The 19,424-nt window shown below is 41.0% G+C and overlaps 1 protein-coding gene across 1 annotated transcript in view; it reads left to right on the forward strand.

The window, feature by feature from the left end:
* Positions 1–19,424, forward strand: part of HTRA3 (HtrA serine peptidase 3) — a 35,974-nt gene that overhangs the window by 8,212 nt on the left and 8,338 nt on the right. The window contains exons 2-6 of the mRNA XM_029910652.1: positions 6,255–6,354; positions 8,752–8,974; positions 11,207–11,401; positions 14,103–14,135; positions 14,782–14,933. Of these exons, the coding sequence (XP_029766512.1) occupies positions 6,255–6,354; positions 8,752–8,974; positions 11,207–11,401; positions 14,103–14,135; positions 14,782–14,933 (703 nt within the window). The remainder of the gene's footprint in view (positions 1–6,254; positions 6,355–8,751; positions 8,975–11,206; positions 11,402–14,102; positions 14,136–14,781; positions 14,934–19,424) is intronic.

Here is a 19,424-nt window from a genome sequence, read left to right on the forward strand (position 1 = left end):
GGGGCGGGGCTGCGCACTCCAGCGGATCAAAGCAAGTTCGATATATAACGCGGTTTCACCTATAACGCAGTAAGATTTTTTGGCTCCCGAGGACAGCGTTATATAGGGGTAGAGGTGTAGATTCAATGTGTGTAATGGCTCATGTCTCCTCACGTTTATTTTGGTGAGTCTGAGGGATGATCTGGGATGAATGGAGAGTTATAACATAGACAAAATGGACGTTATCAAGGTGCCTTCAGTACGTCAGTGGGTCAACCAAGGTATGCTAGACTACAGCTCTTACCTTTACGGTTCACCAAATGTCTAGAGCTGTGTGTAGGTTGACAGAGTTTGTAAAAACTTAGAAGCATGTGGTGTCCCCACAATCTTTTTTTTTTTGGTCTTTATTATAAAGCTGTCAGACTGATATGGGACTTCTGACTGTTCAAAAAGTAACATTTATGTAGTTTCAAAAGTTCTCAGCACCCACAATTGGGACAAGATTTTCCAGAGAGTTCACTTCCTATGTAGACTCCTAAATGAAGTGGCCAGTTTTTCAAATGTGTTCAGCTCCCATTGAGAACAATCCAGTTTACTGCTCCTGGGTATCAAACTGGTAGCTCTTCATAGAACCTCTCTCCTAAAATGAACTAAGTCTATTTATTCTGTATCCTGTACTCTCTTTACTCTGGGTTTCCCCTTCCTCCATTTTAGACTTAATGGGTATGTCTACACTGCAATTAAACACCCGCGGCTGGCCCATGTCAGCTGACTTAGGCTCACGGGGCTTGTGCTGCGGGACTGTAAAACTGTGGTGCAGACATTTGGGCGTGGACTGGAGCCTGGGCTCTGGGACTCTTCCCTCTTGTGGGGTCCCAGAGCTTGGGCTCCAGTCTGAGCCCAAATGTCTACACTGCAATTTTATAACCCCACAGCTTTTAAGCCCCAGGAGCCCAAGTCAGCTGACACAGGCCAGCCATGGGTGTTTAACTGCAGTGTAGACATACCAAATATCTCACTCCCCTTTTCCACTTATTTCTGCCACTCTCTCTCTCTCTCTTCCCCCCCCCTTTATTTTACTTAAGGAAGAGACAAAAATATAAACTCACCATCAGTTGTTGAAGGCTCTAATGTTAATAAGTTACTTTTTGGAATCTGTCATTCCAGCTGGTCCAAATCAAACCCTCTCAGTACGTGACCTGCGTACATGTACTGTGTTCTAGGCATCCAGGGCTTGGAGGCAGTCTTCTGCTGCTAATTAGTATAAAACATTTCTACAAAGTTATAAATTTTGCTTCTCCAGCCAGTCACAAGGGAGTCACTAGAGTCAGACTCTGAATCACCCTCATGGCTGAGTATACTGTCTGCAGTGCTTCTGATATTTGCTGGCCCAGGGAAAGAGGGACAAAGTTGTCTCCAGGCTAGGTGGTGCTCATTGCTACAGGACTGCCCTGCCTCATTTTGTCAGCCCCCTTTTCTGTTTGTGTGACTCTCCCTCTATTGCCCCCAGCGGTGTCTTCTTCCCTTCCTCTCCTACCAGATTTTCCTTCCTCCTCTTCAGTTTATCTTTTCTTCCTCCCCTAGATCAGTGGTACACAAACTTTTCCAGTTGTGCCCCCACTTACCATGCACGGAATTTGTCATAACCCTCCCCTCACCCAGTACTTCTAATCTGAAACTGTGGTTTTTTTTTTGTTTTTTTTTTTTGCAAGTTGGCAGAAGGAATGAAAAAATAATTTTTATTACTAAATTTATAAGACCAGCTAAAAGTTATTAGGAAGTAGTAAACACAGAGTATTACAAACTGCAAATGTAGATTTTAAAATTTTTTTTCAAATGAAAACAAATTAACCACTCGTATGGCAATGTGAAAAGTGATATTTGTTAATATCACTTCTCACAGCAGACTTACTAGCACCCCATCGCCACCCTTACTTCTGCGCTGCTGCTGGCAGCAGCATGGCTTTCAGAGCTGGGTGGCTCTGAAGGCAGCGCCGCCACCAGCAGCAGCGCAGAAGCAAGGGTGGTGATGGGGTGCTAGTAAGTCTGCTGTGAAAAGTGATATTAATTAAATTTCTTCCCGCCCCCCAAGAAAACCTCTTGTACTCCCCATCCCCGTGGAGGGCACACTCCCCAGTTTGCGCACCACTGCCGTTGATCACACCTGGAAACCTGCTGCCACTCATAATGCTTCCTTAGTGGTCCAGCAGGAGCAGCCGTGTGTAACTGATCCATTGTTTGCGAGACTCACTCTGCTGCTGTGGCTGCTGATTCTGGTGGACTAGGGAAATGCTGCAGACAGGATCCTAGGCGCAGACACAAAGGGTAAACTGGTGCAGTTCTATTGTTTTAAATGGAGCTATGCTGATTTTCAGGGCCACGTTTATCAATAGATTACTCTAGTTTTGTGGCAGTTTACACCAACTGAGGTTCTGGCCCTCAGCCTTTCAGAGAACCTATAGGAAGATGTGATAATAGTATTATGTCATGTCAGGGCATGTATTTAAACTCTTATAAGTAGATTTCATTGGAACAAGATTGTACTATAGAGTCAAGCAAATTGCCTGTGATTTGAAAGTCAAATGAATCCCATGTAGCAGTACGTAGAATAAACAGCACTATACACCGCTTATAGCTGACTGACCTATGTGATCCCTGTTTGCAGTATCCCCTTTGAACAAGGTACTGGAGCAAGTGTATATGGTTAGTTAGAGAGATTGTTCAGAGTGCGTGAGAATGAACATAAAAATAAAAGGCTGCATCTAACTCTGCCAAGTCATTCCATCTATTTACACAATATCATATAAATTTAGCTTGCTGAATGTAAGTGTGGTTTCCATTAAAAAGCAAATCCTGCTCCAACAAAAGAAAAACCACAGCTGATTGTTACTACTATGGGAGTTCTATGGAGAAATGCCCAGTTGTCTTTCAGTTGGCTTAATCTGTGAGAGGTTTCTTTCCTTGGAACAATTCGCTGGTATTCGTGTTACAATTGTATCCACTCCATACTAAACTCACATTGCACTAAAAATCCAAGTCATTTTACCCAATCCATCAGGAGTGAGCTGAGTTGGAGTATGTAGCTTAATGAGGGCTCCTTGTTCTTGTGTCACAAGACAAAAAGAGCAGATGCTCCCGATCTTCCAGCTCTCTACCATTCTTTATTTTATCATGTTGCCTGTTCTTTCTAGGGTAAACAGTCCCAGCCCACTTAGTCTCTCTTCACATTAAAGCTTTTCCATGTCCCCCATCTTTTCCGTCACTCTTTTCTGAACCCCCTCTAATTCTGCCCTAGACTTTTTGAGGAGGGGTGACCAGCCCTGCACCCAGACACTCAGGCGCGAGTGCCACCAATTTATTTTCCGTCCCCTTCCCTATACATCCTAACATCCTGTTTGTTTTTTTGGCTGCAGGCTGCACAGTGAGTCCAGGCAATAGGAGCTCCCTTTCCTAAGTTGATACAGTTAATTTAAAACCCTGTAAGGTGTATGAATGGTTTCATTTTTTCCTCCAGTGGTGCATTATTTTGCGTTTGTCAACGAGGAACTTCATTAGCCATTGTGTTGCCCATTCACCTATCTTGTTTAGATCCCCAAGATGCATCCTAGACTTCTCTCTGGACTTCAGTAAACTAAATAACTTGGTGTCATCTGAAAATTTTGCTACTTCACTACTCACCCACCTTTCCAATTCATTAACACAAATATTGAACAGCACTAGACTTGATAACTGAGGCACCCCATTGTTCACATTTTGCCATGCTGAAAATTGTCCATTCAGTCCTCTCTTTGTTTCCTGTCTCTTAGACATTTTTTGATCTATGACAATACTTTGACTCTCACTCCATGACTATTTAGCTTCTTTAGTTCCTTCTAGTGAGAGACCTTGTCAAAGGCCTTTTGGAAGTCCAAATAAATTATGTCAGCTTGTTCTCTTTTATGCACTAGTTTATTGACACATTCAAAGACTTCTAATAGATTAGTGAGACATGATGTCCTTTTGCAAAATCCTTACTGGTTAGACCATATCATATCATGATCTCCCAGTTGTCTTATTATTCTATTTCTAAAGATTATTTCAATGAATTTATCAGGCACAGATATAAGGCTAACTGGACTGTAATTCTCTGGATCACCTCTAGAGCTCACCTTTAAACTTTGGTGCCCAAGATAATCTTTCAACTAAGAAGCAGGTAGAATATCAAAATATAGGAAAATGTTTTAAATTATTACTGATTCCGTCTCCCATCCCTCTTCCCCCAGCCCCATGTCTCTTCTTCCTCTTCCTCTTTGTGTCAGCCTCTCTCTCTATTTTTCCTTTGTTTCTGACTCCTTTCCCCCCCCCAACCTCTTAGTCTCCCTACTCTTATTCTCAGTCTCCTTCTTGGTCTGTCTCTGTCTCCTTTAAAAGTTAGGTAAGCCACTGCAGAAAGAAAACAACATAGATTATGCAGAGAAGTGCTTTATCTGTGCCTCTTGCTTGTTACATTGACTAGGCTAAAAAAAGTCTAATACTTTCAGTAGACTCTTCCATTCATATAGCATTTTTCCTTGAAGCACTACATAAACTGAACATATTATGAGGCCAATTCAACCTTGAGCCTGAGCTGAGCTCAGTGCAGGGACTGAGGAGGAGGCGTAAAAGATCAGGCCTAAACAGAATGGGCCTTACTTTTGTTCTAACAATGAGAGAATAGGCGTTTGTGTTCCATTCTCATTCAATCCACATCCTGCAAGTCTCCCTTAGGTACCAGCTGTGATGGAATAAGTTTTATGATGTGTAGTGAGACCATCAACTCCTTCCCATAATGCATGGAACTACAGCCATTGCACCAGATCTGAACTAACCTAGAGATGAAAAGTGCTATGTCTCATTACAAATCCTCTGAGCAATCTGGTACTCTAAGAGTTTATTTTAAATCACCAGACTGTGTACATATGACTACAATGGAGGTAGGTGAAGATATAAAAGAAAGCTTGATTGATCTTCTGACAGTGTTACAAAACAAGATTATTGGTTTAAGCACAAAGTTTCCATCTACCCTGAAATGACTATACTGTGTTCCAGTGGGGAATGCCTTATTGTACTGATTTCTATTATCTGTTTAGTCTCCATCATGGTTTTGCTGGGTGGGAAACTAGTCACAATTTTGGTTACAGGTGTGAAGTGTGATCTCCTCCTGCTGTTCTGTGAGGAAAATCAGCTCAAACTTTATTCCTATTCTCATGCATATTCCTGCTGATTTAGATCCTGAACCTCCAATGGGATTCATTCGCGTGGAATGCCATTGAAATCATTGGTACTCCCCGCCAGCATAAGGGTCTGTATAAACACTTCCCTTTGCAGGACTGGAGTCTTAGTCATTATGGGAGTGTACAGTTAGAGTTGTTTACAGCTTCTTTTATGCTAGGAAATTTCAGAAATGTACGATTTGCCTTTGCAAAACATTTGCAACAGAGTTTATCATAAAAGTGCTGAGAAACAATTGTCCATGTCTTTTAAGCTTCCTGTAATTTCTTTGGGGCAAGACTATCTACTATTAAGTTTGTACAGTGCTACAATGGGCCCTGTTCTCCCTAGACACTACTGTAATAAACATGATTGATTCAAATCATAGAATATCAGGGTTGGAAGGGACCTCAGGAGGTCATCTAGTCCAACCCCCTGCTCAAAGGGGGACCAATCCCCAGACAGACTTTTTATCCCAGTTCCCTAAATGGCCCCCTCAAGGATTGAACTCACAACCCTGGGTTTAGCAGAATTTCATATTTTATTCGTGTTTCTTTTCATAATACTGTCAAACTTATTACTGAATTATAGTAACAGATCATAAGGATTCTGGTAGATCTGCTTTCAGTTGGTATTTTCACAGTGAGTTCACACATAAGCTTTTGGGGCAAGGACGGTCATTTACGGTACTTTAGTATAGTGCCTACCACAGTGGGGTCCTGACTTGGATAAGATCTCTAGGTGCTACTGCAATAGAAATTTTAAACAATAATGACGACTAGTTAAAAAAAAAAAAAACAGCCAGACAAGGCCATCACTAAACCTTGTGAATTGCAATTAATCTAGGAAGTTCTTAGCCAAATGACCTTGCCATTTTCTCGGGACAAAACAAAACACAAGCAATTTTTAAAAGTCTCATGCCTTATATGCCTTTCCCCTGTCTGGTTGGAAAATGTCCCCATGTGAACTATAGACAAATTTAACTCATCTGATTGGTACAAAGGGTATTTTCTTATTAACATACCCAATTTTTTCTGCTAGTATAGGTCACCGACAGCCCAACAGCCCAAGATACAAGTTTAACTTCATTGCAGATGTGGTGGAAAAGATTGCACCTGCAGTTGTACACATTGAACTTTTCCTGAGGTAACTTCTTTTGACTGTGTGTGTTCTAACTGCATTGTTTAGAAGCATGCGACACATGCTTGTGCTGCCTTTTGAAACCGAGCAACCCAGTAGCAGACTAACGCTCTAACTGAAGCCTGTAACTGTTAACATTTTCTTAGAAACCAGCAATCTCCTGTGGTCAGACAAAGATAAACAAAACCAAAGTCTTACAGGAGTGTTTTTTCAAATGATGTCTCAACCACCCTGAAGCAGTGATGCCCAGTGTTAATTCAGCTATGCTTGCGTGTAGGAAGGAATCCTGGTATTAAGCAGTAGTGCAAATGATAATAAATGTAGTACTAATAGTACCTAGCTACTTATACTGCTTAACATCTTCGCAGTACTGTATATACATTAACTATCCTCACTATCTTTGGATAGATCAGGTATGATATAGAATAAAGTGCAGCTATCTTATTTGTTTTTGAGATTCATTCAATCTTGATTTGGACAGAATGTAAAATATGAACCATTCCAGTGAAAAAAATGTACATAGAAAGCTAAGCTAGAAAAAGGCTGCTTACAGTGAGAGCCTAAAGAACCTCACTCTATATTTACTTTATCCAAGAGATGGTTAAGAGGCAATATGATCAGGAGCTATAAGTACCTAAGTGGGGAAAAGATATCTGATAGTAGAGGGCTCTTGAATCTGTTTGACAAATGCATGATAAGAGCCAATGGATGGAAGCTGAAGCTTGATAAATTCAGATGAGAAGCAAGGTGCAAACATTTTTAACAGGTAAGGTAATGAACCATTGGAACAACATACCTGGGGATCTGGGGGTTTCTCTATCACTTGGTGTCTTAAATTAAGTTTGGATGTCTTTCCAAAAAATCTGATGCAGCTCAAAGAGAAGTTACAGGCTTGACGCAGGAATCACTTGGTGAACTTCTATGAGCTGTGTCATGTGGGAGGTCTGACTAAATTATTCTGCCTGTAAAATCTATGAATCTGTTAATGGTTTGCAAAAACTTTAAAACCCAAGACCTGTTTGCTCTCTCTGTGTATATATTATAAATCCTTTCTCCTTTCCAGAAAAGAAAACATTTGCCCCAGAGTTCTTGCAAAAACTCAGGTCAGATTAACTCCTCATCCCTCAATGATGTGCAGTGTATTGGGCACTGATTGTGTCCAGGACTGGCTACACTTCAGTGTTGCTGTATGTACCATCGGCTTCAAATAATTTCACAGCCTGGACTGCATCTTACCAGGAAGATTGATTCCTGGACCAGTTCCCCTCCCATTTGTTATCACTGAAACCATCTCCCTTCCTATTTGCATAAAACACCTGTAGCAATGGCAGCAATTGCTGACAAGGAAGAGTCATACTTAGAAAAAATCTTTAATGTATTTGTAACTGTCTTCAGTGGAGTAAGTGTTTCTTCAGTTTTCTAAATCACGCCATTTGTTTTGCTTTTCATTTTGTCTCCCTTTTCTATCTCTTCTTTCCCCTTCTCAACCCCTGCCTTCCCCTGAACATGCTTTTGTGCCCCCTGCTCCACTCTCCTATCCATGAGTTCCTGCTGCCAGTTCCTCCTTTTTCCTGCACAAGCTGCCTCGCTGCCTGGGGCCTTTCTCCCTTGTTCCCTAGTTCCCCACTCCTACCAGAGGCGTCAGTCCCATTCTTAGTTCCCTCTGGTGTCTGGAAGCTCTTGTTTCCTGCCTTCATTCTCCTCTCACATAGCACCAGTGATGAGTGAAGTCAGACGGGCAGTCCTTTCCCTTTATTCCAGCTACCTTTACTGGCATCCAGGTGCCTTTTTTGCAATGTAAATTACAGATACCTGTAAAAGTAGCTGAAAACAAAGATGGGAAAGGACCATGATCTTCCAGCTCTTTGCAGACCTCTAGCAAAGTGCTCCACGGTCCCACATTTCAGAGTCCCTGGCATGACATTCATTAGAGCTGGTCTAACAATGGACCCACATTTTTGTGAAAAATTTGTCTTCTTTTGTCCAAGTTTTAAAATTCAGTATTTTTTTAAAAAGCAACAGAGAGTCCTGTGGCACCTTTAAGACTAACAAAAGTATTGGAGCATAAGCTTTCGTGAGTGAATACCCACTTCGTCAGACGCATGTGGGTATTCACTCACGAAAGCTTATGCTCCAATACTTTTGTTAGCCTTAAAGGTGCCACAGGACTCTCTGTTGCTTTTTACAGATCCAGACTAACACGGCTACCCCTCTGATACTTGACAGTATTTTTTTTACTGGATCTAACGTCAATGATAAAGTGCTTTGGGATTCTTCAGCGTGAAAGGTGATATATATGTATGAGCTGTTACAAACTGTAATAAGCCTCGTTAAATAATAATATTATTATTCCCCACAAGCTGTTTAATTTATGAGATATTTTGTTGTTTGCTTCCGGTACAGACATCCTCTCTTTGGCCGAAATGTCCCCTTATCCAGTGGATCTGGGTTTATAATGTCAGACTCAGGTTTAATTGTAACCAATGCCCACGTGGTGTCAAGCAGCAATGCTATATCAGGGCGACAACAGTTAAAAGTGCAGCTACAGAATGGAGATACCTATGAAGCAACAATCAAAGACATTGACAAGAAGTCTGATATAGCAACAATAAAGATTCATCCTAAAGTAAGTAATCTAAGAGGTTAAATGAATCAGACTTGTAGCCTCAGCTCAGTTGTGTTTTAGGCACAGCCTTGTTTGCTGGAACATATTTTTAAGAATTCTTTAGAAGCATATGTGGAATTGTTCATTATTAATATCATGCAAATTTCACAGTGCAAATGAACCTAAGATATTTTTAATAGCAAGACATCGACTTCACATTTCTTTGCTCCAGTCAGGAATTAGCAGCCAGAGAGACTGCAAAATAAGCAGTTTATTAGCAGATCTTGTTAATATGATACAATTCAGCTAAAAAAGGGGGGAAAGAAGGTTCCCATTTCAATGACTAAACATATAGTAAAATCAAGGACCCAAAACCAGTGATTTCAATGCAATACTCTGATTTATATCACTGAAGATCTGGCTCAAAATGTGGAATATTACTATTAGTGGAGTGTCACAGTGATCTTTAATAAATGTCTGGTTCTTCCAGTATTTAGACCAGAAATAGTTCCATAGTTGGGCAGGAATTGAACAAATTGCCTCATGGAAACTTATTTTGATTGTTGCCTGGGAATACTATATCTCTCTCATTTAGTCATATTTACTAGTCAATGTGAAGCCTAATATAAATTGCAGATGAAATGTAAGGCATAGACTGCAGCTGTAGGCCTGGGAAATTTTACATCTTGTTAATAAATTATTTCACCGTTTCTGGTATGGAAGCACTGATTGAAAGAAAGATGTGGATGCTGCATATTGGAAAACATAACTGGAGATGTGAGTGTGACTGTGTTTGAAGAAAAAAGTCCTTTCAATGTTGGGAGAGGACGGGATATTTGAAGTGAACATCCTCTCTCTCAAAAAGCATCTGCTTTATTGGGACAGTTTAATACTTGTAGTTAAAGGCGCCATCCTGCCTGAGGTGCACAAGAGCGGAACACTGGCCAAAGCGGAAGAGTCAGCCTGCTGAGAGCAGAATATGTGATGTGGTTGTACACAAGAGTCCCCTAGCAGTTACTCATAGTTTACATACCGCCAGGCTCTCCCACTAGGTCAGTGGTTCCCAAACTGGGGTTCGTGAACCCCTGGGGGTTCACGAAACGTTACAGGGGGTTCTCGGGAAAAAATTCCCTAATGGCGGACAGAGCTGTCCTTAGGGACCCTGGGCAGCACGGGACCAGCAGCCCGGAGCCCCTGGACTTCCAAGAGCTAAGCAGATCAAAGCAAGCACATCTATTACACTGAGGAGATTTAAACTTCAAGACTCCTTATAAGAAATGGAAAGGGAGGTGGATATTTTTTGCTGTTTTTGAAATTAAATAGGCAGCTAGTATTGTTTTTAAAATTATTATGAAGAACAAGTTTAAGCTTCGTGGTAACGTGTATTGTTTGCTTGAACTGCTCAAGACCTGAATGCTTGTATAAGAGGAACTCTTTGAGTTGGCTTCTTAGATACCTTCATGCTGTTTCACATCTGATACTTCTTGATGAAACATAGGAGCCTTGTCTTATAACAAGCTTATTCAAAGTGATACAAGCTATGAAAGTGAGATCTTGGAAGAGTGCTGCCATTTTCATAATGTAATAAAAATACTGTAATGATAAATAATAATTAATAATAAATAGTGTGTAATAAGCATGTCATAAAAACAAATTTTATATTTCCAAGATCACTGCTTTTATAATTTATACTCAGGTAAAGGAGAAAATCCCTGGAAATATTCATTTTTAGGAGCGGGTTCGCGAGACTTGACATTTTGGTGAAAGGGGTTCACAGGTTGTTAAAGTTTGGGAACCACTGCACTAGGTGATACCTTACTCCTCAAATAATCCCATTGATTTCGGTGGTGCTACGTGGGCAGTAAGATACTGCACAATGTAAGTAAGGATGGCAGAATCTGGCTTGTGATGGCTTGCACACCATGACAATGGTGATCCCATGGAAAACAGGTGAGTTTGTCCCAGAATCCTGTTGGGGCTTATTCTGTCATCTACTATAATTGCAAGGCAGCTCCATTAGCACTGAGCACTTTTCTTCTGAAGACAGTAGCAAGAAGCAGTGACCTGCAGTGTATTGAGCTGGCCTGAGCTGTGGTATCCTGACTTACGATGGCAGAATTGCTCTTCCACTGGACATAGGTGGCAGCATATCCTCTGGCCTGTAGATAGGATTTGGTCCTTACGTTTCATTTTGTTTGACCAGCCACAAACTGACAGTAATTCTTTGTTTTCTTCCTGTTTTTATTTTAAAAGAAAAAACTGCCCGTATTATTACTGGGCCACTCGGCTGATCTGCGTCCTGGAGAGTTTGTCGTGGCTATTGGGAGTCCTTTTGCCTTGCAGAACACTGTGACAACAGGTATTGTCAGCACTGCTCAGCGAGATGGAAAGGAGCTAGGCCTGAGGGACTCGGATATGGATTACATTCAGACAGATGCCATTATCAATGTAAGTACTGGGTAGGTGAGGAGTTCAGAAACTCACCAGATTTATAGTCCTGGAACCTTGAAATTCCACCGGTGCTGCAGGGAATAATTACCCTGTTAGAGGAATTCAACTGAATAAAATGGACTTCCTATAAAATAAATTATGCCCTCTTCGTGCATGACAGATAGATTATTCTCTGTCTGTGGGTTAGATTCTGATCTTAGCCCTGAGGAAGAGAAGGTGCATAGGATGCCCCACCCCACAATAGTCCTGGGAGGCATGGTGAATGAGAGGCACCTCTTGGAGTTACAATCCCCCCCGTTTCTGCCTTATCCAAGGGAGCATATGTGCAATGACAATGACATATGGCTGGTATAGATCAGCTCCTGTCTGCACTGGCTTGGCTACTCTGGCATGCAAGTTGTGAGAGTGGAGCCAAAGCTCCATTCATTCTGTACTCAGGGAAAGAATAAATGGGTGAGTAGCGTCACGTACCTGTATGCTCACTTGTTCTGCCGTATAGTCCAAATGAGAATCTACTCTAAATCACTGTAACAGCCTGAGACTCCAATCAGGATTGAGGCCCCATTGTGTTACGTGCTGTACAGACACATATGAAGGTGCAGTTGCTACTCATATGAGGGGCTACAAGGGATGACCGAAAAAGACTAAATTATGCCCTCAGATACTTGCATGCAACTTCTAGTGAGTTTAAGGGGTGATGACAACTAAAGTCTGCCAAAACTTTAAAACAAAAATATTCCCAGAAATATGTATTCACTAAATTCAGACAATGTACTCAGCAGAGTAAATTAATAGTATTTAGCCTTTTACACATGCAAAGCCCTTTGTAAATATTCATTATTTCTCACAATACCCTTTTGAGGTGGTTGTATCAAGGAATCTGGTTTATACACTGGGAAACAAATGTATAAGAGGTTGAGGGTGACATTTAGCAGCCTAAGTCCCATTAACTTCTAAATCACTGAGGCACATTAAAGATTTTATTTGACGGGACAAACAGCAAGTTGGAGGCAGAGCCAGGATTAGAACAGGACTTTCTTGATTTCAAATCGGTGAACATTGCTCCAAACCTGTGCATGAGGCCACCTCTGCCCCCAAAAGCTTCTGATCCAGTTCAGACACAGACAGCAGAGTTCAATACGTAATACAAGAGCAAAGGTGATATTATGGTAGGTAGGGCTTAAATTCTCGTCGAGTATTTCCCAGAGCCCCCCCATTGCCTCCCCCCAGGCATTCTATGAAAACTCCAGGGGGGTTGAAAATATTTCCTGGAGCTCCGCTCTGGACTGCTGTGGATGAATGTAAGCCCTGAGAGTAGGGAAGGAAGGAAAAGACCGGAAAAAGCGACATTTTGAGTTGTTCTTCCAACAGAGAACATGGAGTATGAAGATGGTCTCAGGCCTGGAGAAGCAGTAAGCTTAGTTAACTCACTCATTCCTCCTGAGCATAGGAAGAGTCTGATAGTTGCTCTATTCAGAAGCATTCCTCCTGCTCAGCCAGACACTTCAGCAAGAATGCGTAGCTGCCTTGTGAAAGGGCAGGAGAGACAAAAGAGGGAATGGGCAATACTCTACTAAACTGAACTATATTGTATTTGTACACATGGGGTTTTTACCATCAAATTATTCTAGCACAGGACAGCAAGTGAAAGGTGACTCTGGTTCTCTATTATTGTGAAAGTTTTTGCATGATTCAGGGAATTATATCTGAAAAAGCTGCTTTCATGGCTCAGTTTTCCACAGTCAGAAATAATTCAGATCTGTTACAAATGGTTACTTGACAAAGATATACCATGAAATTAATACAAATCAAAGTAGATTTTATGTTTTATTTTTCTGAGAATAAACAGCACTTTGCCCAGTGCAATCAATAGGTAAACTCTTAGATGGCGCGTACTGGTAATTATTGATCCATTGCTTGTTTATTTTGACTAGTAGCTTGCTGCTCTTGGCTCTTTGATAAACTGACCCAAAAAGTTGGCCCAACTCAAAAACAAATGTGTGCAGCCAACAAGTAGATAGGCAAGTGACCTCTACACATCCCACTTCCTGCAGCTTTCTGCTTTTTGGGTTTTTTCCTTGAAAGTCTTCAGATACTGGGAAAACTCAAAAATGCTTAGTTAAACAGATGTCACATTTCCCCCCAGAGCTAGCTGCATATCCATGATTAGTAAAGCAATCCCTGTGTCTCCTTATCTACCTCACAAGGAGATGCAGTGAGGCTTAATTAATGTTGGCCAGGTTCTTTGTGCTCCTTGGGGAAAGTAACTGACAGTATCACAACCCAATGTGCTGATTGACAGGTCTAGGTTTTATTAAAAAATATTGGTTTATTAACATCGTCCTGAGATGTAATTTTCTAAACATGGATTAAATATTTTCCAACCTTTTTGCAACAATACCTAGGAGAATAAAAATATGGTTTTACATTTTAGAGACTTTCTTTAACATTTCCCCTAATACTAACCCCAGTTTAGAACCTGATCCTGCAAAGAAGCAACTATAATCATAAGGTTCACCACTTGGATTCCTGTGCAGGATCAGGCCCTTTGATTCTCAGTTCTTTATGATAGGGATTGTGTCCTTCAGTGCAGTGCCTCGCTCACTCTCAGGTGCTAATAAATAACAGGATCTGAAGTGCCATTTTCCTTTCCTGACGTAAAATAACAATTTAACATATTCTGCCATTATATTTACAGTATGGAAACTCAGGAGGACCTCTGGTTAATTTGGTAAGAACAGATTGATTTTTTTTCCTTTACAGAACAGGCTTACTTATCTCTTATGTTCTCAGTGGAGGTGGAATGTCCAATATATTATACACATACACAAATCTTACATCATTGAAGTGACAGATCTTCAAGAAAAATCACTAATGGCTAAATTGTCAGATAATGGCATATAAGTTATGCCTGTGAAAAACATCTATGTGTGGCTACAAACTCTCCCTCTGCTAATGCAAATCTGGTAATTGCACATCTAACTGTATATGCAGAAAGACATGTATCTGACGTGTACAAACGCCCATTTTCTGCTTGGAAAATGGGCAAGTGCACATTTTTTGCACATAGAACTTAGCATTAAGGTCTGAAAATGTGTCACTAGAAGACAAGTAAAGAAAAACAATTTGATTCAAAGTGAAGAATAATTTTATCATTATTTATTGTATCACCACTACCACATGTTGGGTACCTTTCTCAAAACCCATGAAAACAATTATAATAGGAAAGAATAGCTTCCCCAGTAAGTCATTGCTCTACTTCTCCAGAGAGTGAGTAACTGACGTCAACTTACTTATTTGAAAAATAAGGCCTTAGGCAGTGGGATTAACCTTGTAGTCGTTTAGAGACAATTTCATTGGCTGTCTTCTTTCCACAGGATGGTGAAGTGATTGGAATAAACACTTTAAAGGTTACTGCTGGAATTTCCTTTGCTATTCCTTCTGATCGCATCTCTCAGTTCCTCACAGAGTCACATGACAAACAAAATAAAGGTAAATTCTTTAAGCAACACTGGCTAGAAAAAATACTGTTCTAAATGATACTGCAAACTCATATTTTAGTAGTTTGGTCTGTGTTAACCAAAAGAGAAATACAGTGGCTGATTGCAATATACAGCATATCTATTGTATTTATGTGGCTCCATTACTATAATACCTCACAATATCTAATGCATTTGTCCTCACTGCCCCCTATGAGGTAGATATTATCCCCTTTTTATATATAGTGAACTGGGCAAAGAGAAACTGAGCAACTTGCAAAAGATCATTCAGGCCACATGTGTTAGAGCAGAAAACTGAACCTGCATCTCCTGGGTCCCACGCAAGCACGTAATCATTGCATCATTCTTCCTTTCTGTTAGGCTACTGTACTGTACTCTGTATTATAGAATAGCACCATGCCAGCAGTAATGTTGAAAGACAATAAAATTAGTTCATAGAGAACCTTTCATCCTGAAGTATAATTGATAAATTATATCCCTATGGAAACATATAATAATGTTATAATAACTAAAAGAATGAAACATTATTTTACATTTTCCAGTTCTGAGAAACTAACAAGCCTCACAACAGGAGGAAAAGAAATGTTGACTAAGAAACCTTGCTGTATTCCCATTAAAAGTGCCATAAGATCTTTAATAGCCACAAAGGGTTAACAGGACAGAAGTGAGGCTCAGCTCACTATATAAATAACTTACAAAACACATTTAATTAATAGGGAGGTGCTCTGGAATGCATTTATTTTAAGAGACATTTTTGTTTTTATAAATACGTTATTTGAAAATACTGTCTGGATTTTAGTTGTAAATTATCTGGTTCAAGAACTGCGTAACTCGTACACATTCAGCTGGCAGTGTGACAGAATGGACAGCTACAGCTCTGGGACACTCTCAGGTATGAACTTGGCAGATGGGCTGTCAGTGAAAGGCCACCAGGATGCAGGATGGTTTCTGTTGGTGTTTAAACTAATAAGGACAAATGCCACCCACCTGCCCCAATGGATGAGGAAACTTGATATGGACGGCAGTGAACGGGAAGTGTTCCAGCAGCGAGGGAGGGAGACACTCACTTAGGGACACTAGGTAGCTCCTTCTCCTGGGCGTCTCTGGCACCCATTGGCCAGCTGGTGGGGAGGGCTGCTGATTGGCTAGCATTCACCAGCATTTAACAGGGTATGTGGAGCCTCTTTATGCTCCTGGAACCAGTTAAATGCCTGGTACAGGAGAGTATGGGTGATGCGCGGGTAGCACCCCTCCCTGGTGTTAAAGTTTAATAAAAGTTGGGGCCTCCTGCTTAATTCCGTGCATGTGCCTGTCCTCATTTTGCTGCTGTGTCCGCATCAAATCACAGGAAGGCTGCACACAGCTGAGGGAAGGAGTGTTGGCTTACAGCCTGAGAGAGGTTGTGGCGTCATTATATATGGGGATTTGGGATTTGAAGACAGCTTCTTGGAAGAAAAAGTGGTATTCTATTATTCATAAACCTAGAGACCCAAAGAATAGACAGTATCTCACATATGAGACTCAGAGAGAAAGTCACCAGAAAGGGTGAGAGTTGTAGATGAACCAGCTTAACTTGAGGTACACTTAGGAACAGCTTGTAATTTGACCTTAATCAAGGAGGATTTCCCTCCTCTTCTTTGTCACTGCAGATTACCCTAAGGAGACAGGGAGCAGGCAGGGTGGGGGATAAGATCCAAACACCCAGGACACACTGGGTAGCTTTGGGAGGGATAATGCCACTACACCCTATTCATAAATGACTTCTATTTGCATGGGCTCTGCTACTGCTGTGATGATGATGATGATGATTATTGGTATTGGGGTAGCAGCTAGGCACCCCAGTCAGGGGCCACAAACCCATTGTGCTAGGTGCTGTACAAACACAGAACAAAAAGATTATCCCTGCCCCCAAAGAGCTTACAGTGTAAGTACCCCAATTACTGTCAAATGTACTTCCCCACGCTGGATGTATCTGCTGGCTCCTATCTCTAACTGTGTCTGACACCTCATGCTGAATGAGTTGCTGCCATTTCAGACTCAACGTGGCCAAAACTGACCTACTAATATTTTAGCCCAAACCTTCCTCCCTACCTCAGTCCTCCAGTGCAATTCATAACTTTACCATCCTCCCTATCCCCCAAACCCATAACTTAGGGGTTATCTTTCATTCCTCCCTGTTCTTTTCTCAGCATATCCAGCTTGTAGCCAAGTGGGGTCACTTCTCTAGAACCCGCCCCTTTCTTTGTGTACTGACTGCCAAATTGTTTGTTCACATCCATATCTTCTCCCACCACCATGACTGCTGCAAGCCTCTCTTCTTGGGTCTCTTCTGTAGTAACCTGCCCCACCTTCTCGCGCCTGTCCATCCAAAATGCTGCTGCCCAAATCAGTTTTCCTATGCTATCCCCTCAGCCATGTTGAGTCATTGCAGTAGCTTCCCATTGCCCGAGCCTCACATTCACAGTCTTTGCGTTCAAGGCCAGACCTAGCCTACATCTCTGACTTGGTCTTCTTTTGTGCCCTATCTCTCACTCCTCTACACTCACCAATGATTCTGGTCTCGCTATCCCCTTTATCTGCTTCTCTCACAGAAATGCCTGTGTCTCTTTCCATGCTGGAATGCCCATCCTGAACCTGTACAACTGGTCACCTCCCTCCTCTTCCACCATATTTAACCCCCTACTACACAGAGCAGACAAGAAGTGAAAGGGAAGAGCCAGACCATTGTGATGTGTATGTACCATACTGAGTGGCCACCAGATCTTGTTATTTTCAACTTTGTTTCTTCTCTATATGGCACACTTGGTTACTAACCCTCACTTGCAATGTCATATTGAATCAAGACACTCATCTGGTCAGGCATCACTTGTATACTTGTAAGGAAGCACCTGGCCCATTTGCCCTGAACCACTGGCTATTCTTTAAAGTCATTTACTAGCCCTTGCTGTGGTGGAAATGTGGAAGGAATGAGTTTATTTCAGCAGTTATTTGCATGGTGTTCAGGATTAAGTTTGCATTTTTGGACACTTAGTAATAGTTTTCAAATTTCCATACTTATGTTGTTCCTTGTTATGACTGTAATTAGAATTTCTAGTTTTTCATCATCCTTTTCCTTGGGGCCAGTTACATTTCATCATATGAAAATATAAAAAGGGAATTGGTAGTTTAACTTTGATCCACCCTCAGAATCATGCTATGATTAAATCATAGGGAATAAGGATAAGGGTGTTTCCATTCTGCTCTGAATATCATCTAATTGAAAAGATTGGATTGTGGAAGCATAAACTAGTACAGTAACCTTCTTAGGAAATGCGTCTTTACACCTTGATTCTGCTGTAGAGGAGACAGCCATGACATTGTATAATTAGTATGACTATGGCTTTTAAAATCTCAGTTGAGCAGATAACTTCATCAGTGTTGTATAATGTGCATAGTCATGAAATCATACTGTGTGTTTACTATGTAATCCTACTTTCATAGATGAAGAATCCAAAATATATACTGTATTAGGAATCATGAGCAATATTTAAATGTATAGTCGTTTACCACTCTATCAAATGGGATGGTCATAATAATAATACCTTATTTATTATTACCTTAATAATAATACTTTTATTATATAGAGCTTTAGCCATTCAAAACTCTGGAAAAGCATTAATTAACCCTGAGTACCTCAGGGAGGTAGGTAAAATCATCCCCATTACATAAATGGGAAAATTGACTGTGCAAAGGCTGGAATTTTCAAACTGGGTACCTAAAATTAGGCACTTAAATAAGTGGTCTGATTTTCAAAGGTGCTGAGAATCCCCAGCTCCCTATGACTTCAACACCTCTGAAAATCAGGCCACTTATTTAGGTGCCTAACTTCAGAGATCCAGATATGAAAAAATCGGCCTTAGCAATCTGTTGAAGGCCAACATGGGAGTCACTGGCAGGGCTGGGATCAGAACTCAGGACTTCCTAGAAAAGTGTTAGCAGGGAGTATGGGATGAAAGACAGTAAACTAACTATTAGCCTAAATATCAGCAAAATATTCTTGCCTTTGAGGACAGCTAAACCGAATCATCTAACAGGATGGGCTCCATCCAGGGCTAAGCAAGCTGTTGGGTTTAGCAAATAGTAATAATTATTAAAGATAATAATAGAGATAAATAGCTGCATACAGGTAAAGATATTGATAACTGTCATTTGGGCTGTTCTTCATCTTAGAGTTGCATTCAGATCATTGGTTCACTCTCTAACTCAATTATACAGCTTGAAAAAATACACAGCCCACCAGTAAACAGGGAAGGCTGGAGCTTTTTCATCGTATCTGTTTGGTAGTGGAATAATTTTCTTAAATAATTTCACGCCTGCTGATGCAGTCTAAATGCAATGGGTGTGAACTGAATAGTAGGAAGTTTCCCTGCATACCAAGTAGAGTGCAAGATTAGTTCCTTCCTTAGAAAGGGGGAGGGATAGCTCAGTGGTTTGAGCATTGGCCTGCTAAACCCAGGGTTGTGAGCTCAATCCTTGAGGGG

This window comes from Terrapene carolina, unplaced genomic scaffold (assembly GCF_002925995.2).
Source record: "Terrapene carolina triunguis isolate 2854851 unplaced genomic scaffold, T_m_triunguis-2.0 Scaffold66, whole genome shotgun sequence".
Lineage (NCBI taxonomy): Eukaryota > Metazoa > Chordata > Testudines > Emydidae > Terrapene > Terrapene triunguis.